The sequence below is a fragment of the Rhincodon typus genome, chromosome 36 (genome assembly GCF_021869965.1).
Source record: "Rhincodon typus isolate 14 chromosome 36, sRhiTyp1.1, whole genome shotgun sequence".
Taxonomy (NCBI): Eukaryota; Metazoa; Chordata; class Chondrichthyes; order Orectolobiformes; family Rhincodontidae; genus Rhincodon; species Rhincodon typus.
The window spans coordinates 19,882,765-19,906,774 of NC_063367.1; the positions used below are offsets into that span (position 1 = coordinate 19,882,765).

General features: G+C 47.5%; 1 protein-coding gene across 1 annotated transcript; it reads right to left on the reverse strand.

Moving 5' to 3' along the window:
- Positions 1 to 1,233: 1,233 nt before the first annotated feature.
- LOC109920171 (TP53-binding protein 1-like) lies at positions 1,234 to 22,382 on the reverse strand. Its single transcript, XM_020520199.2, has 10 exons — positions 22,367 to 22,382; positions 16,469 to 16,656; positions 15,111 to 15,195; positions 11,814 to 11,907; positions 10,307 to 10,395; positions 9,071 to 9,214; positions 8,416 to 8,488; positions 4,549 to 4,721; positions 2,821 to 2,935; positions 1,234 to 1,531 (listed from the first exon to the last, which is right to left on the reverse strand). The coding sequence occupies exons 2-10, from the start codon at positions 16,646 to 16,648 to the stop codon at positions 1,234 to 1,236; spliced, it is 1,251 nt and encodes a 416-aa protein (XP_020375788.2). The 5' UTR covers positions 16,649 to 16,656; positions 22,367 to 22,382.
- Between the last annotated feature and the right edge of the window lie 1,628 nt (positions 22,383 to 24,010).

Genomic DNA, 24,010 nt, shown 5'->3' on the forward strand with positions numbered 1-24,010 from the left:
CAGATTGGTTTCACAGGTCGGCGCAACATCGAGGGCCGAAGGGCCTGCACTGGGCTGTAATGTTCTATGTTCTATGTTCTAAGTCTGAGCAATGAAGTGAGCGTGCTAAATGTCTTCCTAATCACTCTGTCTACCAGTGACTAGCCACAGACTAACTATGCGAAAGCACTGAGCTCAGCTGGGACTCCCAGCATCAGATACACCACAAATATTTCCAGCCAAGGTAAATGAAGGTGTGGACTGGGAACTACTGGGTTCTGTGGACCTGAACCCAGCAAGGTATCTCCCAGGATGTTGCCAACACTGGAGTACTGGGTGTAGTTCTGATCATCATATTTAAGGAAGAATACACCTGTGTTTAAGGTGGTGCAGCCAAGCTATAGAACAAACTGGTCCTGGCACGAGGGGATTGTCGTATTGAGAAGCTGAGCCGGTCAGGTCTGTTATTTGTCTTTAGTCCAGAGAACAGACAGTGAAACGTATGAGATTCTGAAAGAAGTTTCACAAGACAGACACAGAGTGTTTCTGCAGATCGGGACACAGGCTCAGAAGAAGGGACTGATCATTCAGGACTGAGATGAGGAGACAGTTCTTCACTCAGAGGCTTGTGAATCTTTGGAATTTTCTCCCCCACAGAGCTATGGGTGATCTGTCGGTGACTATATTTAATGCTGCTGCAAACAGATTTTGGTCTCTTGGGGTGATCGAGGGAAATGGGGAGTGGTTGGGAAATTGGAGACAAAACTCAAGGTGGAGGGCTATGGGCCCTGTGGGGCAGAAGGGGGCAAAGAGCTGGGGTGGGATCCGAATCAACAATCCATCCTCAATACCCTCTGACAAACCACTCCTTTGTATCAAAGTGCTACAGACAATAAATAAACTGTAGTGATACGAGATAGCAGCTCACCACCACCTTCCCAAGAGCGGGTAGATTCTCATTCTCACTTTCAAATCCCTTCACAGCCTCCAGCCTCTCTCTCTCTGTAATCTTTCCCCAGCTCCATATTCCTCTGTACTCCTGTAATTCTGACCTCTGAGCCATCCCCAATTTTCATCTTTTTACTAATGGAGGCTATGGCCCGAAGCTTCAATATTCAACCTCACCTTGCTCCTTTAAGACATTTCTTAAAGACCTCTTTGACCAAGCTTTTGGTCACCTGGCCCTGTCGGTGCCTTAGCGTCATATTTGGTTTGAGAGTATTCCTGCAAGGCACCTCGAGGCATTTCATGACATCAAAAGGTGCCACATAAATGCAAGTAGCCGTTATTGTTGTAACTAGATAAGGCCTTGTCAGTAACTCGGAGATCCTGCCAATCAGCTAAAGCAGAAAGGGTGCTCCAAGGCAGAGGGTCGATACAAGCCAACAGTCCCTGCCTCCTCAACCATTCCTCCTCCACCAAAACCACACCACCCCCACCCCTGCCGTCACCGTTACCCAAATCTGCGTCTTGCTTGGTCGGGCTGCTGGGAACAATGATGGGGGTTGGTCCAAAGGACTCCTGGGATGGATCAATCACATCGTTGGAACTTCTGTAAAAGAATCAGTGCATTGTTAGGGATCACAGACAGATGTTAACTATTCAACAATCAAGCGCTCCTGGGCAGGTAACCCTGAGGGGTACTGCACAGCGTGGTTTGGCTCACCACACTATGGGAAGGATGTGACTACACTGGAGAGGGTGCAGAGGAGAGGCATCGGGACGTTATCTGGGCTGGAGGGACTCAGCAATGGAGAGGGAGACCAGATAGGCTGGGAATGTTTTCCTTAGAGTGGAGACGGCTAAGGGCTGTGACAATACTGTGGCCTTAAAAAGGTGTATTTTCTCCTGTTTTTTTTTGAAGAGAGAGGTTTTAAGGCAGAGGCGACAAGCAATCTATCCGACCCACTTGAGTAAACAGTTTGAGAGGCCTTGGCTTTTTTTGGAACAATAGAAGCAGCATGGCTGGGCGTGATCAAGCTCTCAGAACCAGTATTTTCAGTTTGGTTTCTTTAAAAGCAGCAGTTATTGCGGGGGGCTCAGCAGGATTGGAAGCTGCTGTAACTCTCTCCCAGCTGCTACACACTCTCAGATTTTTCTCTTGATGTATTTTCTACTGGGCTGCTGAAAGACATTGTTATAACAGACTTGCCTTGACCCCATCAAGTCTCGGAGTGGGACTCCCACCAGGGGCTTCAGGCTCAAAGGCAGGGACACTACTCACTGTACCGCAGGCCCTCCAAATAACACACCCGGAAAATGGGTAGGTTCAGGAAATGAAAGCCATAGTTTCGGGCTTGGACAGTTGAAATCATGACTGCCAATGGTGCACCAACGGAAATACGCAGGTGGCCAGGTCTGGAGTTAGAATAGAATCGAATCAAGTTCCTACAGTGTGGGAGCAGGCCATTCAGCCCCTCGAGTCCACACCAACCCTCCAAAGCGCATTTCACCCAGACCCAACACCCCACCCTTATCCCTGTAACCGTGCACTTCCCACGGCCAATCCACCTAACCTGCACATCTCTGGACTGTGGGAGGAAACCGGAGCGAACCCACGCAGACATTGAGAGAACATGCAAACTCCCCACAGACAGTCACCCGAGGCTGGAATCGAACCCAGGTCCTCGGTGATGTGAGGCAGCAGTGTTAACCCCTCAGCCATCGTGCCAGAGAGGTTTCCTGAGCAGGAGGACGTTACACAGATTGGGATAGGCAAGGCCATTCAGGAATCTGGTCACGAGGATGGGAATTTTTGATTGCAAGGCATTGCCAGATCCAGGTTTTAAACAAATATTGAGCAACAGTGTATGTGTGAACTCCATTACAACACGCACTTACTCTGAGAGACTCTCCTGTACCAGCGTCTGTTGCCCCGAAAGATGGAGGACCTGCAGGTGATCTACACGAGCAGCCAAAACACTTTCATTTCTCAGAAGAGTTCCTGCACTGGGACCTGAGAGAGAGAGAGAAAAAAAGACAGAAAGAGAGAAAAAGAGAGAGAGAACAGCAAGAGGATGTTAAAGAGACAAGCAACTGATTCCTGGGCACACAGAACCCAAGGGACTTAATTCATTGATGGTTCAACTCATATGTCCCTGTGGTAGAAAAGAAACACAGAGGGCAGTGTCCAGGACAGTAACAGCTCAACATATTTGCACTGAGGTTCCTCACCCACAAACAGGCCACTTTACTGAATCGATCCAGGTCTGCGCTAATGCAATACTTGGGACAGTTCACACTGCATGGGATACCTTCCTTCTCCTCGGTCCCTCATGTTTATCCTGCTTCCCCTCAATGTCATTCTGAGGCTCCTCAACCACTCCTCATGGGAGCAAGCCCTACACTCTCACCACTCCCTTTATATAGAGGTGTCTCCTGGACACACTATTGGATTCATATTTATAAAGAACACAGAAAAAAGGGAGTAGGCCATTCAAGACCCTCAATCCTGCACCACCATTCTATATGGATCATGAGTGAACTGCCCCAGGCCTCAGTTCTTCTCTTGTGCCAGCTCCTCATAGCCCTTATCTGCTCGGTCTTTCAAAATACCTGTCTCCTCTTTAAATACTTTGTGAGCTACCCTCCACAACTCTCTGGAGGAAAAAAAGAGAATTCCATAGTTTTGCCACCCTCTCGAAGAAGAAATTCATTTGCATTTCACAAGCTTTGTAACAGTCTCTCCCACAGGTGCGAATGTTTTCTGATACCTGCAGTGGCAAATCCTTTCAGGTTCTTATTGATCTTCACCAAGTCACCGACTGAGCTTTCCTGAAACAGGCAGCTCCAGCCTGTAGAATCAGAGAATCCCTAGTGTGGAAGCAGGCCGTTCTGTCCTTTCAGTCCACACTGACCCTAGTCCTGTAATCCTGCATTTCCCATGGCCAATGCACCCTAACCTGCACATCTTTGGACTTTGTGAGGAAACCCACACAGACACAGGGAGAACGTGCAAACTCCACACAGACTGTCGCCCAACAGTTGAACTTGGGTCCTCAGCGTAGCGAGGCAGCAGTGCTAACCACTGAGCCGCATGGTCTGTCTGTCTTTTCTGACAGGTGTATCAAGTCCGCTCTGACACAAATCTCTGGGAGAATTATCCCACGAGCTCAATTAGACAAGGAGATACGATATATCCCAAGAAGATCCTCTATTTACATAGCACCTTTCACAATATCGGCAGGTCCCCAAACAGCGAATGAATTGCTTTTAAAGTATATGCACTGAGAAATGCAGTGGTCAACTTGTGCACAGCAAGATCCCACAAACAACAATTTGATACAAATCACATAATCTGCTTTTGTGATGTCAACTGATGGATAAATATTTTCCAGGCCACCTCGTCTTCAAACAGCACCATTTACTGCCATTCAAGGGGACAAACATGGGGTTAGGCCGGCCATCTTATTCTGACACTGCAGTCGTGCGCTGGGGCATGTCTGTCTGGATTTTGTCGCGGGACTCGAACCACACACCCAACCCCCCAGCCCCAGCCCCACCGACTGTCTAAAGGCAGAGAGTGTGAGCCACAGCTGACCCAGTGAACGGAGCACATGACAAACCTACCCGACAGACTGGGCTCCACAGCATCCTTCTCTGCCAGGACGGTCTTGGAACGTTCCGGGCCTGGTTGGGGTGGAGGCCCCTCAATCCGCAGTCCAGAAGGCATCAGGAAACGGGCCTCTTGGTCAGCTCCCAGCTCCACCTGCCACGTGGATACACTCGAGGTAATCTCCGACCTGCAACATTTCACCTGGGCTTAATGTTGAATTGATACAGTCAGGATTAATCGCTGTCCATATCCCTGCCTTTGGCCCACATCCCTTAATATGTCTGCTCAACAAAAAAATTATTTATCTCAGATTTAGATATAACAAAATGATCCAGCATCCACTGCCGTTTGTGGGAGAGAGTTCCAAACTTCTCCCAACCCTTTGGGGGTAGAAATCTCTCCTGAACAGTTTGGCCTTAATTCTCTGACTGTGCCCCTAGTTCTAGAAACCCCAACCAGAGGAAATAGTTTATCTGCCTTGTCTTTTCCTGTTAACATCCTGAAGACTTCAAACAGATCACCCCCTTAACCTTCTAAATTTGAGAGAAAACAGGTCCAATTTGTACCGTCTCTCCTCATAATGTAACCCCTGCAATCCAGCCATCATTCTTGCTAACCTACATGGTCCTCCATCTAAGGCCAGTCTATCCTTCTTAAGGTGCGGTACCTAGATCTGCACACAGTGCTCCAAGTGGGGTCTAACCAGGGTTTTGTAAAACTGCATCCTCATACTCCAGATACAAAGGCCAGCACTCCATTACCTTCGTTGATTATTTGAATTTATATAGTACCTTCCCCATCCTCAGGATATCAGAAGTGCCTCAGTCAGTGGACGGCTTTCTTTGAAGTGTCACAATTGTTGTAATGTAGCAAATACAGAATCCAATTAGTGCACAGCTATCTCCCACAATGATCAATGAGGGAGATCATGACCAGACTGTTTAATTAAAAAGCTGCTGGTTGATGAGGTATAAACATTGGCCCAGGACACCAGCGAATCCTCCCCCACCCTTTCAGAATGGTAGCCGTGGGATCCATTACACCCATCTGAGGCAGGGCCTCGGTTTAATGCCATCTAAAGGACAGCAGATCCGACGGCGCGGCACTCCCTCGGTGCCAACCCTCCGACGGATCGGCACTCCGCTGGGAGTGTCAGCCAGCCCTCTGTCCTCACGGTTCTGGAGTGGGACCGCGAACTTCGAGGGGAGAGTGTATTACCTCACTGCCGAGCAGCGGCAGTGTGTTTACGGAAAGGGCCACTGGGAGGATGTCCCAGGAGACACAGCAATGAAGGATACTCCATCACTAAAAGGAGGAAACTGGAAGTATTTGAAGGAAGGTGGCATGGACGAAACGAGATGACCTCATCTGCTACCCCAACTGAGATTCACCCCGTAACCGTGGCACGAAATATCAGCACCCCCCGCCCCACACTGGGCTGCTGAGTCTTTCAGTGAACCTACATTTTGGATCGTGGTCACCATCCACAAACACCTCACGGGACTGAACTGTGTCTCTGTGACAAAAGTCACAGTGTTGTTGGTCTTGTTTCCATGGTTTCAGAGGAAGATTATGGATCAACAATCACTTCACCTACGAGTCACAGTTGAACCACAGAATGTTTCGGAGGAGGAGGACAAACAGCAAACACACAAATTGGGGCAGGCCATTCAGCCCCTCAAACCTGCTCTCCCATTCAACAAATGATGGCTGATCTGATATCTGCACATTCCCACGACCTCGATACCCTCGCTGGAAAGGCTCAGCAAGTCTAGCAGCATCTGTGGAGAAAAATCAGTTAACATTTCTGATCCTGTGACCCTTCCTCAGAAGGGTCCTCAGTTCTGAGGAAGGATCACTGGACCCAAAACGTTAACTCTAATTTCTCTGAACAGATGCTGCCAGACCTGCTGAGCTTTTCCAGCAATTTCTGTTTTTTGTTTCTGATTTACAGCATCCGCAGTTCATTCGGTTTTTAACCTTTCACGCTCCTTGTTAATTAAGCATCTATCCACCTCGGTCTTCAAAATATTCAAAGACTCTGCTTCCAACATCTCTTCAGGAACAGAATTCCTAGACTCATGACCCTCTATGAGAAAAATAGCTCTCCTCATCTCTGTCTGAAATGGGCAACGCCTTATTTTTAAACCATGACCCTTATTCTAGACCGTCCCATACACAGAAACGGCCTCTCTACATCCAGCATGTCAGGATTTTCTGTGTTTCTATTGTGCCTGTTCTGAATCCTCAATAGCCCCTCACTCAGGTCCCTCTCCAATATTTCACAGGATCCTTGCAAAAGCCAGGATCGATTTTGCATCCTCCGTGATTTCCGATGGGAATCTATCTCTGGGCAGCTCGCTGGCTTTGCCCTCACTCTAGCCCAGGATCAGATAGGTGTGGTACCCAGAACCATCGGGAAGGTGCCCTGGTTTTGGGAGAGAGTGGTTGTGCCCATTCCTCAGTATCAGGACAGGACTGAGGGTTAAATAGGTCGCATCAACTTGACTCACATTCCCTGGAGTTTGGGAGATTTCAGGGCATGTACTGAAGTGTTTAAATGTTAAAAAGGACAGGACAGGATGGACAATGGCACAAGTTTCTCTAGGAGGAGGAGGAGGAGAGATTAGAGCTAGGGGTCAGAGCTAAAACTAGAGCCAGTTTGATCACAGATGAAATGGAGATTTCTTCTTTCACACAAAGGGCAGCAGATAGGTGTAATGGTCTTCTGAAAAGTCAGCATTTGTCTATCAAACACATGGCAAAACTCACAAAGTGTCTCAGGTAAATACATAACTTACATGTACAAGAAATAAAGTGGTACAACACTAGAAAATTAAACAAAATTAATATTTTAAAAACTCAGTTGGTTTCACTAATGTCCTTTACAGAAGGAAAGCTGCCGTCCTTACCTGGTCTGGCCTACATATGACTCCAGACCCACAGCAATGTGATTGATTCCGAACTGCCCTCTGAAATAGCCACACCAACCACCCAGTTGTAGGTGGCACACTACCCGGGCAATACTCACATTCCAAGAATAGAGTAACAAAAACAAATCTTTCCTCAGCATCAGTTCTGTTTTGACTCAGCCAGCAGCTGGGGCAGTTCACAAGCAACTAAGTCAGCACCGATCACCGAAGACAAAACCATTCACTTGGTCAGCAGAGTTCTACAGCACAGAGACAGGCCCTTCGGCCCAACTCATCCATGTTGACCAGGTTTCCCAAACTGAACTAGTCCCACTTGCTGGCATTTGGCCCATATCCTTCTAAACGTTTCCAATTCACATACCTGTCCAAATGCCTTTTAAATGTCGTAATTGTACCTGCCTCTACCACTTCCTCTGGCAGCCTATTCCATACATGCACCAGCCTCTGTGAGAAAAAGTTGCCCCTAAGGTCCCTTTCCCCTCTCACCTTAAAAGAAGCCCATACACCACCTTCAGCATCCACTCCCTCCACCACTAACGCTCAGTCGTAGCAGTGTGTACTTTGTACAAGATGCACTGCAGAAATTCACAGGAGATCCTTAGACAGCTCCTTCCAAACCCATGACAACATCCATCCAGGAGGACAAGGGCAGCAGATACTTGGGAGCAGCACCCCCTGAAAGTTCCCCTCACCATCCTGACTTGGAAATATATCGCTGTTCCTTCAGTGTCACTGGATCAAAATCCTGGAATTCCCTCCCTAAGGGCATTGTGGGTTCATGTAAACCCCAGGCCTTCAGTGGTTCAAAGAGGCACTTTCTCCAGGGGCAAACAGAAATGGAAATACATGGTGGCCCAACCAGATACACCCAAATTCAGTGAATAAATAATTTTAAAGAGACACCTCCCCACATGGTCACATGTAAAACACTCTGACCCTGCAACATACCTCTCAATCAGGTGACTGCTTCCAGTTAAAGGCTTTTCACTCACGGTTAGCCCAGCAGAGCCAGCATTGGTGTCTATGAGGAATCAGGAGATGGTATTGTTTAAAAAAAAAGTTGTTTTTCTTCAATTAGACAACACTGAGCCTGTGGCAGAACCCTGCTCTTAACAGTCCAATATGGTTGGATCCATTGTTAATTTTAATTCCGAGATAGATAAATTTTTGTCAAGTAAAGTTATTATAGAATACAGGCCAAAGTTAAATATATGGCATTAGGCCGCAGGTCAGCCATTGAATGGTGGAACAGGCTCGAGGGGCTGAATGGCCTCCTCCTGTTTCTTTGTAACTTGGTGACTTGATCATCAAGCCCAATGCACAATAGTCTGCTGTCCTAATGGTTCCTCCGGGAAGAACCATCATCCTACAGGGTTCCACCACAGTCACAGGCCCCATCCCGTGTTCACCTAAGTTATCTGGCAACACGTAATGTAGATGGGTAAGCATCCCAAGTCCAGTGGTCACCCAGCAACATCACCACACCCCTCTCCCCACCCCCACTCCCCCAACACAGTTACCCACTGGACAAACCCTTCCCCTCACACAGCAACAAGTTTCATCAGAATCAGTTGCCTTCAGCCAATGACCAAGCACCTCCTACCAGGCTCTTGCTCCTCACTGCAGGTGTCCACATTGATCTCCTCAGATCCATGAGCACTCCCACCCGTCTTGTTGGCACTCTCCTCGGGATCGCTCCCTTGGCTTCCGGGCAATTCGAGCAGTCCCAGACCAGCTTGGGACAAATCTGAAAAAAAAAATAAAGCAAAACACATCCCCAAGGTCTTCATGGATGAGGGAGGCCATTCAAAACAGTCTACGCTGTCTCACCTAAAAAGGATGTAAAATTCCCTCATAGGATTCATTTTAATCACTGACTTTGGGATATGGCTGGGCCGGGATTTCATGCCCATCTCTAATCACCTGGAGAACGTGGCACTGAGCTGCCTCCTTAAACAGCCACACACCATTTTGTCTACCAACACCCACAGAATGCGGGCAGGGAGGGGAGCTCCAGGATCCTGATCCAGTGACACTGAAGAAACAGCGATATATTTCCAAGTCAGGATGGTGAGGGGCTTGGAGGAGAACTTGCAGGAGGTGGGGTTCCCATGTGTCTGCTGCCCTTGTCCTTCTCAATCAATACTTTCCAAACATTTACTATCATTGTGACCTCTCCCCCCACCAATGCTGGTGAGACCCCAGGCCAGTGAGATCAGGTGGACAGGTGTAATCAGAGGAGGAAGATTTTAAAAAAGACATGAAGGGCAACTTTCTTTAAAAGACATGGCGAGCGATTCGTGTGTGGAATGAACCTCCAGAGGAAGTGGTGGATGCGGGTACAGTTACAATGTTTAAACAATATTCAGATAAGTATGTGAATAGGAAAGGTTTGGTGGGATAAGGGCCAGGAGCAGGCAGCTGGAACTTGTTTAGGTTGGGGTTATGTTCAGCATGGGACTGGTTGGGCCAAAGGGTCTGTTTCTGTGCTGTATGACTGTATGTAAGACACTGACGCTTCACCCCATGGGTCCTTCCCCACACTCCAGTCTGGTCAACAACCCATTTCACTGTAAGGGGAGAGGAGAGGACAGACCCCAGCACTCTGTACCCAAGTTGCATGGCGGCTGAGATAAATGATACTTTATCTTCTGTCTGGCGAAAGCTGCAAACAGAAAGCGCTCCCCTCTCAAGAGGCGTAAGATTCACACACACACCGCCCCGAGGGGATCAAGGACCCCTCCACACCCCCCAAATAAAACCAAACAGGAAACAGCAGCCATGGCCAACAACAGATCAGAGATCAGTCCAGCTCCCTCAGGAACAGGCCGAAGCCTACCTTCAGCAGGGACCGAGTTGGTTGTGGAATCCGCAACACGAGCGTCTTCAGCTTCTCCCTCCTGTGGGCTTGGCCGGACACAGACAGGGCTGCCAGGAGAAGAGGAAATAAATCCTTCACATCACCGCTTTCATTCGGAGCTCTTCAAGCACTTTTCCTGGGGGACAGGGACAGGGGGGCGCAGTGTTGGATGCAGGGTAAACACGCCCCACTTTGTCAGACAGTCCTACATCACTTCTGACACAACTAAACCCCTCAGCAACTTCCTTGTCCCACCAACTGCTCAGGACCACCATCCATCAATCTCAAGGCTTTTTTTTTAAATTATTTGTTCTTTCACAGGATGCGGGCATCACTGGCCGGGGCACCATTTATTGCCCATCTCTAACTGCCCCCCGAAAGTGGTAGTGAGCTGCCTACTCGGACCACGGCTGTCCCTGGGGAGTAGGGAGCGATAGTAATTCCAGGACTTTGACCCAGCGACGCTGAAGGACTGGCGATAGATTTCCAAGTCAGGATGGAGAGAGGTTCGGAGGGGAGCCTGCAGGTGATGATATCCCCATGAGCCTGTGCCACCAGGAGGCAGTAGTTGGAGAGGGGAAAACAGGGCTGGCGAGAGCAGGGATTAAGGCCATCTCAGTAACACAAGAAGTACTGCGCAATCAGGTCCTGGCGAGTCTTCACTGAGGTACAAATTATTTCTTACATTTACGTAGAACCTTTTGCAACCTCAGGAAGTCCCAAACAAAAACAGGAAGTGCTGGAGAAACTCAGCAGGTCTGGCAGCATCTGTGGAGAGAGAGAGATAAAGTTAATGTTTCAAATTTGGTTCTTCAGAACTGGACTTGAAATGTTTTCTCCGTCTCTGTCTCTGCATAGATGCTGCCAGACCTGTTGAGTTTCCCCCAGTTTTTTCCAGTTTTTGTTTCAGATTTCCAGCATCCACAGTTCTTTGTTTTTTCTCAGGATGTCCCGAGCTGCTCTGTAGCTAATAAAGTCCTGTCCAAGTCTAGACACTGTTGTAATGTCAGAAAAACGGCAGCTAAACTGTGCACAGCAAGCTCCCACTGACAGGAACCCTGCCACGATCGGATCTCCATGATGTTGTTTCAGATATAAACTCTGACCAGGACACCAGGGGAGAATCACCCTGCTGTTTGTCTTTGAAACACTGTCATGGGATCTTACTATAGATAGGATGTTAGGCTAACATCACGGCTGAAAGATTGCACCTCAAACACCGCTGCACTTCCTCAGTGCTACATAATTGCTGAACAATTGAGGGCAAGAGTCGACACAGGGGTGAGTCTTTGCTCCCCACTAAGCCCCAGCTGATACCTTCAGGCAACTTGCTGACAGCTCAGTGAGGGCAAAGAGACACAGGGCAGTGGCTCCCCTCTCTCCCTCAGTAAGATACACTTCACCAAGCAGTGACCCCACCCCCACCCCCCACGCCCCCCACCCCCCACACGCACACACACACACACACAATGTTAAAGCCACTCACTGGCTTTGCCCCTTTGGCCGCGACAGACCCCCCATCGAAGGAATGGACGGTTCACCAGACTTCTGACATGCCACTGTTTCCATAGCGCCCAGAACTGAGAGGAAAAAGAAACAGAAATGTAGTGAATGTGGGCTAAGGGGCAGAGTTGAAAGGTTAATCAACGGTGGCGAGAGGCTCTGGTGCAATGTTTCAGCTCTGAAGAGTGGAACATTGTCATTGAGTCGTACAACACAGAAACAGGCCCTTCAGCCTAGCCAGTCCATGCCAAACATAATCCTAAACTAGTCCAACCTGCCTGTTCTTGGCCCATATCCCTCCAAACATTTCTTATTCACGTACTTATCCAAATGTCTTTTAAATGTTGTAATGTACCTGCATCCACCACTTCCTCTCTCTGGCTGTTCATTCCACACACAAACCACTCTGTGTAAAAACAAAGATAAGCTGCCCCTCATGTCCTTTTCAAATCTTTCTTTTCTGACCTTAAAATATGACCTCTAGTTTTGGACCTCCACCCCCCCAACCCTGAGGGAACAAACCTTTATTATTCACCCTATCCATACCCCTCATGGTTGTATAAACTTCTATAAAGGTCACCCTTCAGCCTCCAATGCCCTAAGAACATAGAACAGTACAGCACTGTACAGGCCCTATGTTCTTCGGCCCACGATGTTGTGCCGACCTATTATCCTACTAAGATCATTCTACCCTGCATACCCTAAATTTTACTATCCTCCATGTCCCTATCCAAGAGTCGCTTAGAAGTCTCTAAAGTATCTGACTCCACTACCACTGCTGGCAGCGCATTCCACACGTCCCCCACGAAAAAGCTCCCATTGCCCCATACTATCTCAGCCCTCAGAAAGGCAGCTTCATCTCTGCTTCAGTATTTGGCAGAGTGACTACTGTGATCGGACGTGCTGACGTAGCTTTCATCCTTAACAACTGGGACTGGATTTGATTGGCCAACACAGCACATACCCCCTTCCACCATCTGCACCAAATGGTTATATGATAGAAGTAGAGTCATAGAGATACACAGCATGGAAACAGACCCTATGGTTCAATTTGTCCATGCTGACCAGAAATTCTATATTAACCTAGTCCCATTTGCCAGCATTTGGCCAGTATCCTTCTGAGCCTTTCTTATTCATGTACCCATCCAGATGCCTTTTAAATGTTGTAATTGTACCAGCCTCCACCACTTCCTCTGGCAGCTCATTCCATGCACGCACCACCCTCTGCGTGAAAATGTTGCTCATTAGGTCCCTTTTAAATCTTTCCCCTCTCACCTTAAACCTATGCCCCTCTAGTTTTGGATTCCCCAACCCTGGGGAAAAGACCTTGACTATTCACCCTATCCATGCCCCTCATGATTTTATAGAGGTTTATAAAAGGGTGACTAGTCAAGGATTTGCCAGGTTAAAAAGGTATTTGGAGGAAAAGAGCAGGCACAGGCCACACAACAAGTCTGGTCCCACCATCAGCCCTGTTACACTGCAACCCATCCTCTTTAATTTCCCTTTATTCATTCATTGGATGTAGGTGTTGCTGTGCTGTTGCCAGTAGCTAGTTGCCCTGGAGCAGAACGGCTCGCAAGGGCAATTAAAAGTCACCCACGCTGCTGTGGGTCTGTAGGCCAGACCAGGTAAGCAAGGCAGATTTCTCTCCCTGAAGGACGTTAGTGAAGCAAATGGGGTTTTTACAACAACCCATGATACTTTCACAGTCACCAACACAGAGGCTAGTTTTCAATCCCAGTGTCCAGTAATGTTCTAATCAGCCCATTCACAGCTGTTATTACACATCTCTGGAGCACACTGGACTTGAACCCAGGCCTCCCGGATCAGAGATAGGGGCACTATCACTGCCACAAGAGACCTCAGTGCAGTGGATACTGATTGAGGATCAAATTCCACCAGCTGCTGCAGTAGGATTTGAACTCACACCCCCCAGACCATCAGCCCTGGATGACTAGCCCAGTGGGGAAAATCAGGTACTGATTTTGAAGAGCTGACATTACAGCCATGGGGAGATCGTTCTGCCCCTCAAGCCCATTCTTTGCTGACCTCTGTCCTAACTGTCCACCTTGCTCCTATAACCTTTAACTCAAATAAAAAGCTAACCATCTCAGCTTTGACATTTTCAATTGACCTCACCCACCCCCACCTCCAGTCTCAGCAGCTTGTTGGAGGGAGGGGAGGACGGGGTGCGAGCGCAAGTGGCGCAGGCTACAGGTTTCACACCATGTCACCCCCACCTACCCCAGCCATCACCGCTGAAGGGCCTGGCCTGTGTGTCTGCTGCTTTCTCATCCCGGATCTGACCCCACCTCCCCCTTCCCGCACGAGAAAGATTCCCTCTCCATCTCATCAATTGGTCTTAAAAAGCCCAATTAGATCACCTTTTAACCTCCTTTGTTTCAAGGATTACAAACCCACGCAACCTGTCCTAATTATTTAACCCCATAAGCACCAGTCCAAAGCCCATTCACCCCTTCAAGGTAAGGTCCCTACGACTGAGCGCACAGCCCTCAAGTTAAAGGCTAATGTTCCAATCAACTTTCTAAATTACCTGTGCATCTCTCCAATTGTTTTTAGTGATTTTTCTCCCATAAACACAGCCTCCTGACTGCTGTTCCTTCACACTGTGAATAGCACACTTTATCTGACGTTCTCCAGTCAAATCTGCCTACTCCCTCAATCTACTACCAAAACCGCACCCCCCCCCCCCCCCCCCCCCCCCCCCCCCCTACCCCCACGGCAAAGCAAAGACAACGTCGCCTCACTTGCGCCACAAGAATGCCGAGTGTTTTTCTTTCCCAGACCTGCATTTATATAGCGCCTTTCTCAACAAATGACACACTTTCTGATGTGCAGCCACAGTTGTCCAAAGCAGCAAATTTGCTCACAGCTAGCTTCCACAAACTGCAAGGTGACAATGACTGGGTATTCTGTACGAGTGATGTTGGTCGAGGGATAAATACTGACGAGGGAGAACAGCCCTGCTCTTCAAAGGAATAGTGTCGTGGGATCTTTTACATCTAGCTTTTGGGGCAGCAGTGGCCTCATTTCAACATCTCGTCTAAAAAGGCTTCACCCCCAGCAGTGCTGCAGTCTGTTGGTACTGCTTAGCACCAACTTTGCTGGTTGTGGTTGCGCGTCTGGATTGGGATTTGAACCCTTGACTGAAGGCTGGGAGGGATACTTACTCAGCACCCCGACAAATGCACGGTCACAAATCAGGCCCCGGCAAGGCTACTGGTGGCATTGGGACTTCAGTCCCACCATCCCTTACCTTTGTGGTGCATCTCCTTCTGGGTAGCAGGCTCCTTGTCACCTCCTGCTGAAGTCTTGGCTGCCTGTGGGCCAGCAATCAGCTCCTGCAACATCCAACACACAGGGCCACCTTACAGCCTGAGCCGTCATACAAACCACATCACATCTAATACAGTCATACAGCTGGAAACAGACCCTTCGGTCCAACCTGTCCATACCAACCATAACCGCAAACTAAAAACTCGTCCCACCTGCCTGCGCTTGGCCCACATCCCTCCAAAACATTTCCTATTCATGTACTTATACAAATGTCTAAATGTCACAACTGTATCCTATCCACCGCTTCCTCTGGAAGTTCTTTCCATACTGAAACATCTCTGTAAAAATAGTTGCCCTTCATGCCCTTTTTAAATCTTTCTCTTCTCACCTTAAAAACATGCCCCCTAGATGCTTTCTCTTTCCAAAAAAATATAGTCAGACAGTGAAAAGATATCAAAACTTCTATTTAAAACAAGACTCCTTGGAAATTGGGTGACTTGTGATACTTGCTGCCCTTGGCTGCCTGAACACATTGCAGGATGGGCACCTGACTGTTTCACTGCTACGATTTATGGCTGTTTGGTTGGGGGAGTCTCCACAGGCTTGGAGTTTCTGTTCTGGCGTTAGCTGGAGAACACCTGCTAAGAACATGCTGCCCAGCTCTCGTCTCCTGTTTCTGAAGCCCTTGTGTGATGAATTCAGGATGAAACCCAAGTGTTGTTCTGGAAGAGTTACTGTAAAAACTTCTCACTCTTGCATTTCCTGAGCAAGCTGCGTCTGCCAATACACCAGACAACTATGCACGGTTAGTGACTTGACCACATTCATAAGACAACAAGACCGACAGACTTTAGAACATTTTATGCTTTTAAACTGAAAGTAAAGCTTCCTGTACACTGTCCCCATCAAACACTCCCAGGATAGCAACAGTACGGGGATAGATTAAGGATAAAGCTCCCTCTACACCATCCATATCAAAAGACTCCTAGGACTGAGACAGCACAGGGTGAGATACAGAGTAAAGCTTCCTCTACTCTTAAACTGGAAGTAAATGGAAGGCAAGGTTCCTTTGAATTCTTTTAAACTGAAATTAAAGCTCCCTCTGCACTGTCTCCCATCAAACACTCCCAGGACAGGGACAGCACGGGGTTGGATACAAAGTAAGGCTCCCTCTACACTGCCTCCATCAAACACTCCCAGGACATGGACAGCACAGGGTTAGATACAGAGTAAGGAAATTTGATGTTTTACCATTTTGCCCCCGAGAATACACACCCTGGGCCAGAACCTGTTTTTCACTGATCCTGCAGCTTTGTTGAATAGTCTGGGTGTACTCACCAGCACGGGGCTCCGTGTGCGGGTCTGCAGGTTCGACAGGCACCTGGCTTGCAGATTCCGGTAGCTCTGGTCAGGGTCATCCTCTGACAGCACGCTCTCAGCCTGCGAGTCCTCTACAATCAGGCACGGGGTGTCTTGCTGCGACAGCTCAGATTCCAACTGTGTACCGTTAGGGTCCATGTGCTGAACTAGACTGAGAAACAACAACCTGTCATAGGCAGAAATAGACATGAAACAGGAGCCCATCTGGCCCATTGTATCTGCTCGAACATTCAATACGATCATGGCTTGTCTTGGGATTCAACTCCACCGTTCTGCCCAATCCCCATTTCCCTCAATTCTGAAAGACCAAAGGCTAATCGATTCCAGCCCTGAGAATATCCTAACAATACGCAGGAGGTAGTTAGTCCATCGAGTCTGCTCCATCATGCAATGCAATCGTGGCTGATCTGATAATCCTCAGCTCCACCTTCCTGCCTCTTCCCCATAACTTTCCATTCCCTTCCTGATTAAAAGTCTGTCTCTCTCTATTTTCAGGTGCAGAGGAGGTTCACTAGACTGACTGCAGAGTTGAGGGGGTTGGCTCATGAGGAGACATGTATTGGACTGGGACAATGCTCATTGGAATTTAGAAGGGGAGGGTGGAATCTTATAGAAACATATACAGTTATGAAGGGAATAGCTAAGGGGTAGTTTCCACAGGCGGGTGAAACTAGAGCGGTGGGGGGGCATAGCCTCAAAACAAGGGGGAGCAGATTTAGGACTGAGTTGAGGAGGACCTTCTTCACCCAAAGGGTTGTGAATCTGTGGAATTCCTCGCCCAGTGAAGCAGTTGAAGCTACTTCATTGAATGTTCTTAAGGCAAAGATTTTGATTGATGAACAGTAAAGGAATTAAGGGTTACAGTGAGCAGGCAAGCAAGTGGAGCTGAGTCCACAGAAAGATCAGCCATGAATCTTATTGAATGGCGGAGTAGGCTCGACAGGCCAGATGGCCTACTCCTGCTTCAATATGATATGTTCTTATATCGGCCTTTACAGTGCGAGATGTTTACACGGGCAGTTACAATGGAAGATAAGGGCCAAGGAATTTATAAACAAGAAAAGGTGACACACCTGTGTGACAAAAATGTCAGCAGGAAGCAGACCTTTACAAGCAGGAAGCAGAAGCTGCTTAATGTAATATGAATATTATGTAATACACACTGTGAGGCACTAACTACCTCCAAACACCAAGGACAGACACATGCATGTGCAAACTTATTGAAATGTAGGTCTCGAAAATCAGCCGATTATGTTTAACCACATTCTGAATCCAATAGCATTATTCTATTATTACCGACTTACAATTATATAGCGCCTTTCACAACTCAAGGACATCCCTTGTATCTCAGAGTTACTTTTAAAATGTGGCAGCCAATTTGCTCACAGCATGCTCCCCCATAAAACAGCATTCACAAAGCACCCGGATGAATACATGCATAGGAAGGGAATAGAATATGGATCCTGTAAGTGAAGACAGTTTTAGTCTGGAAGGGCAAAATGTGTCAGCGCAGGCTTGGAGGGCTGAAGGGTGTGTTTGTGTGCTGTATTGCTCTTTCTACAATGGGATAATTACCAGGTTTTTTTTTTGGGGGGTGTTGGTTGGACGGATAAATATTGGGCAGGACACGGCGGGGGGGGGGGGGGTAACAGCCCTCCCCTTTGGGGCCGCGAATCTTTCACCCAAGAGAGGAGACAGTCGTCTGATTAACGACTCCTCTGAAAGTCAGCATCTTCAGCAGTGCAGCACTCCCTCAGGACTGTAGTGGGAGTAGCAATCTATATTTTTTTTCTATGATTTTAATGTTTTCGAGTCGGGGGGAGGAGCAGGATCTTGAGTTAACACCTCATCTGCAGATTTGAGTAGAAGATGGTATGATTCCTACAATAAACACACAGGTGTGTGTTTGACCTTTATACACAATTACTGGACATTCTGGTTAAATGTCAGTAAAGCCAAAGCCTTGACCCTGTATCGGTTCTCATTCGTGCTCAGACTGTTTCTCAGTCTACTAGGAGCGGAAATAAGCCAGACGTTGAAGCCTACTCCACCATTCAACAGGATATCACAACTAATTATAAGTTGTCGTCCCTGACCAGGAATTGAACTTGGGCCACATGCTGAAAGAGCCACATCTGAACCACACCACCACTGCCAGCGAAGGTGATGTGCAGTAATTGAATGCAATTAATGTGCAATTTTCAAAAGCCCATCAACTCCTAATCACCTGAAGTTAAAGAAGTGTAAGAGGTCCCATAGCCAGTTAGAAGAGGGATTGCAGCTCCTATATCTGCACTGCAACAGTACGGAGGATCTGGCAGGTTTAACCAGATTGCATCAGAATCTTTAACTGTGTTTGTAAGGACAGTGATTAAACTGGCCCTTACAGTCAGTTAGATTGTATGGAGTTTGCACATTCTCCCCGTGTCTGTGAGAGTTTCCTCCCACAGTCCAAAGATGTGCAAGTTAGGTGGATTGGCTATGCTAAATTGCCCATAGTGTTCAGAGATGTACAGGCTCAGTGGGTTAGCCATGGGAAATGTGGGCATTACAAGAATAGGAGTGGGTACGGACGGGATGCCCTTGAGAGGGTCGGTGCAGACATGATGGGCCAAATGGCCTCTTTCCACACAGTTGGAATTCTATGAAATTTGAGCCAAAAAAGTAAGATAACCCTGTAACTTTATGAATCTGTGGTGCAACCACACTCAGGAAGCTGAGTACAATTCTGATCCCCACAGTGCAGGAAGTTCATGGCAGGTACTAAAAGGGTCGGAGTATGAGAAACCACTCGAGGGGCTGGAGAGATTGTATTTAAAGGAGCAATGTTGTAAACTGGGCATGTCCTCTCTGGAAAGCAGGGAGCTGCAAAGCGACATTATTGCTGTTTTTAGGATTCCAGATAGCGCAGACCGTGACGTGTTATTTCCTCTCCTCCAGATCAGCAGATCACAAGGACACAGGCTGCACTTGAAGGAGGGTAAGCTGAAACTAATTGGAAAATAAAACATTATTTCAGTCCGAGAGTGATAAATCTATAGGCCAGGTTCCCCTTCGGGGGCAAGTGAGGAAGCGAGGGTGACTGAGCAGTCATTAAAGTGTGCTTTAGGTAGTGTTTTTTTTTTAAAAACAGAAAATAATGTATTGAGATCCAATGCATGGGTCATTTGAACCATAGCAAATAAATTTATAAAGCACAGAAACAGATCTTTCCATTTAACCAGTCCACGCTGACCATAATTCCAAGCTAAACTAGTCCCATATGCTGCTCCTGGCCCATATTCTTCCAAACTTTTCCTATTCACGTACTTATCCAAATGTCTTTTAAAACATTGCAACTGTACCCACATCCACCACTTCCTCTGGGAAGTTCATTCCACACACGAACCACTCTCGGTGTAAAAAAAATGTTGCCCCTCATGTCTTTTTAAATTTTTCTCCTCTTGCCTTAAAAACCCCTAGACTTGAAATCCCCCACCTTAGGGAAAAGACACCTGCCATTCACCTTATCTATACCTCTGATGGCGTTATAAACCTTTATAAAGGTCACCCCTCAACCTCCTACACTCCGGCGAGAAAGGTCCCAACATATCCCTATAACTCAAACCTTCCAATCCCAGCAACATCCGGGGTAAATCTTTTCTGAACCCTCTCTAGTTTAATAATATCCTTCCTATAATACATGGGAATAGAATGTGTTCAGGGCCGAGTGAGTGGCCTTGGGCCAATGGTTGCCAAATTTATTTACCAGTAGGGGTTTTCCCTCGCTTGCATCAGAGTCTGTTATAGTCTCATTGGTAGAGCTTGATGCTTGGTAATGGTGTTTTTGACCAATGCCAATGTATCATGCAATTATCAAGAATGGTACATTAAAAAAAAAAGACCAGATCATGCTTGTTTACACCCAATAATTTCAGGCCTGCTTTACAAATTTTGAATTAATCTACACATCTCCCCTCTGCGTCAGCAATTGACCTGTTCTTTGTCTCTTCAAAATCCCTTTGCTGTTTCTTTTCAATGGTTCAACAAAATTGTTGATTGTTAGTGGCTCACATGATTTCCAAGTTGGCAGTGTGCCAAAAAGATAGTCGAGGCACAATATCACATGTAAGTAAAATGATAGGGTGTCACAGCGCAGAAACAGACCCTTCGGTCAGCTCCATTCTACATCTTTCCCCTCCCACCTTAAACATATGCCCTCTAGTTTTGGACTCCCCTCCCTTAGGGAAAAAGACACTGGCTATTCGCCTTATCCGTGTCTCTCGTGATTTTATAAATCTCTAAGGTCACCCCTCAACCTCCTACACTCCAGGGAAAAATATCCCTCCTTTTCCAGCCTCTCTTTATAACTCAGACCCTCCAGTCCCAGTAACATCCTTGTAAAACTTTTCTGTACCCTTTCCAATTTAATAATATCCTTTCCATAGCAGGGCAACCGGAACTGTATACAGTACTCCAAAAGTGGCCTCACTATTGTATTGTACAACCACAACATGATGATCCAACTCCTGTACTTAATGCTCTGACCAATGAAGGCATATAAATGTGGGAGGGCAGCACAGTGAGGATTTGCTGTTCCAAGATTTGGAGACATTTTATCACATCGGAAACTGGCGTTCATTCTTGGCCTAAGGTCCATTCAAAGACAATCAACAAACCATCGACTTCCCTCCAGGGTCAGTAAAAGTCTCTAGTGAAGATGTTTGGAACAATCCCAACCCAATTGATGGGAAATGAGTGACATTACCTACTAGGAATGATTTTCCAATTCCTCCTCTGTGTATTAACTGAGCTGATAGTGCTTGTTTCTGAATATACAAAATATTGTAAACATCTAGCTGGAGAAAGGAGAGAAGGAGAGCTCTTTAAAAAACACTGGAGGTTTTGAGTTATAAGGAGAAGCTGATTAGACAGGGGCTTTTTTCCCCCTAGAATGTAGGAGGCTAACAAATCTTCCTGGCTCCCAAACTTCCATCACTGGGAAAGATACAAAGTCAAAGGCCAAAAATACAAAATCATTAAAAGGTAAACCAGCTGGACAAACTGTTACCATGTCTAATATTCAAACAAGTACTAACACAAACACGCTGTACAATGTTCCTGTGTCAGTCCATATCACAGAGCTGCTGGACTTGCTTGTAACTGTCAATATTGTACCCCTGTGCACTTCTGCAATATTGACCATAACACACAGATGCCATAATCCCATGTCAGTCAATATCTTGCATTAGTGAATATCACACAAAACTATCATAATCCAGTCAATATCTCTCACACACGCCATATTCACATATGAGTGAAAACCATGCATCCTGTCAAATTCCCATGTTACAACCAATATCCCACACTTGCCAGTCTCTTATCACATTTATTACATAGCTGTTACAGGCCATACCATACCCCTGTCAGAAACATCTTGCCTGCATGTGCCACAGGCCATATCACATCTGTGAAACTGTCGACGTCACATTCCCAATGGACTGTATTGCAGCCAGATCTCATGTTGGAGTTACTGTGAGGCGAGTGATACACTCGAGAATCACACATTCCCTCCTCCATCAGCCTACACTACCCTCCACATTGCACAGCTGGTAAATGGCTGTCTACAGTCAATAGCATAGCCACACTCTCTCTATACAGTCCGTGCCGCCTCGCTGGCCCCTTATTCCCATAGTCTGTGCACACAGGCCAACCACCCACATTACAGTCCAAATGATCGAGACGATCTATGCCGCCCGCCTCCCCCCACGTTTCCCGATCGGAAAGCTGCGGCTTTTATTCTCAGGGAGCTGGTTGTTAGCCCGAGCCCCGGGAACAAGGTGGGGGAAATGTTCCCCGGCTCCGGGTGCTCTCTACCTGCGCTCCCGGGTCCCAGGGCCGGCCGCTGCGCCGCTCTCTGTGGGATTCCCAAACTGTTACTGTATCCAATCCGCAGCTTCCCGCCCTCCCTATTGGATAGCCGGCCGGATGTGCGTCACTGATAGGCACACACTGGCCAATCACCAGCAGGAGATCCCGGTTCTAGCACAGACTGGTGATCAGGTCCACACCCCCTTCCCCTTATTGCCCCCTCTTACCCCTCAAACCCCTTTCATCCTCTATTGTCCCCTCAAACTCTAACTGCCTACTCAACGTCTCACTTCCCACATTTCAATCCCCATTGCCTTCCTCACTCCCATTCCCCTCTCATCTCTCTATTCCCTACTTATGCCCTGCCCCTATTGCTGTCCTCACCTTCCATTCCCTTCATCCCCTATCCTCCCAGTACCCACTCACGCCCCACCACACCCTCTCCCTCAACCCCCATCCATTGCCCTCCTCTCACACACACCCCCACCCCCATTTCCACTCCCCTTCCCTCCTGCACAATCTCAACCATCTTCACTGGTCATCCTTCCAGATGCCATTCCTTTCCCACTCCCTCCATATTCCCACTCACCTCGTCCCTATTCCCCCCCTCACCCCCCTGTTGCCCCCCCATTTCCCTCCTCAACAACCCCCCACCCATTCCCCCAACCCCTCACCCCATTCCCTTACAAATTTCCACCCACTAAAGCCCATCCCCTACTCCCCACTCAACTCTCCAACCCCCATTCCCCATCACTCCCCCCTGCAATTCCCCCCCCCATCCCTCAATCCCTGCCAACTTTCCCCTTTCCTATTCCCCATTTACCCCCTTTCCTATTCCCTTCCCCACCTTTCACCTACCTTCTTTCCCTTCTTCATCTTCTCCATTCCCCCTCTCTCTCTCCTCCTCCTGCCAATCTTCCCTTCTTTCCCCCTTCACTGCCCCTTATTCTTTCTTCTTCTCTTCCTATCTTCCCCCTTATCCTCTTCCATCCTATATTCACCCTCTCCTCCTCCTCCATTCCTTTCTATTCTTCTTTCTCCCTGGCTTTTCGTTTCCCCTCTCCCATATCCCACACTCCCAGTGTGCCTCGCTGCAGTTATTTACCAGTGTGGGGGATAGGAGGGGTAACAGCTGGCCATTCTGTAGTTCTTTGCCCAAGTGAGTAATTTCCCCCTGTATAGACGTCACCACTTAAGTGAGGTAAAGAAACCACAAATATTTGACACAGCGCTTTTGCCAGAGAGAGGGGAAGTTGCTTTTCCTTGGCTATGAATTTCCCCCTCACCACCTTTCTCACCCCCATTCCTTTCCCCCAGAAAATGTCCCTGCAGAAAAATGTCCACCCCCATCCCTAGGCCAAGCTGTTTGAAATGCCATAGTAAAACAGTGGAACTATCAGAATGAACATATCCTTACTCCCTAATGCGGGTAAAAATAGAAAGAACTTTCCATCAACTAAACTCATTGCTAACATTAACAATAAGTTGCATTTACATAACACCCTCAACATAGTAAAACACCAAGGGTGCTTCACAGGAATATTATCAAACTAAATTTGACTCCAGGCTGCAGGTGAACTATTAGAACAGTGATCAAAAGCTTAGGCAGAGAGGTTGGTTTTAAGAAGCAACTTAAAGGAGAAAAGAAAG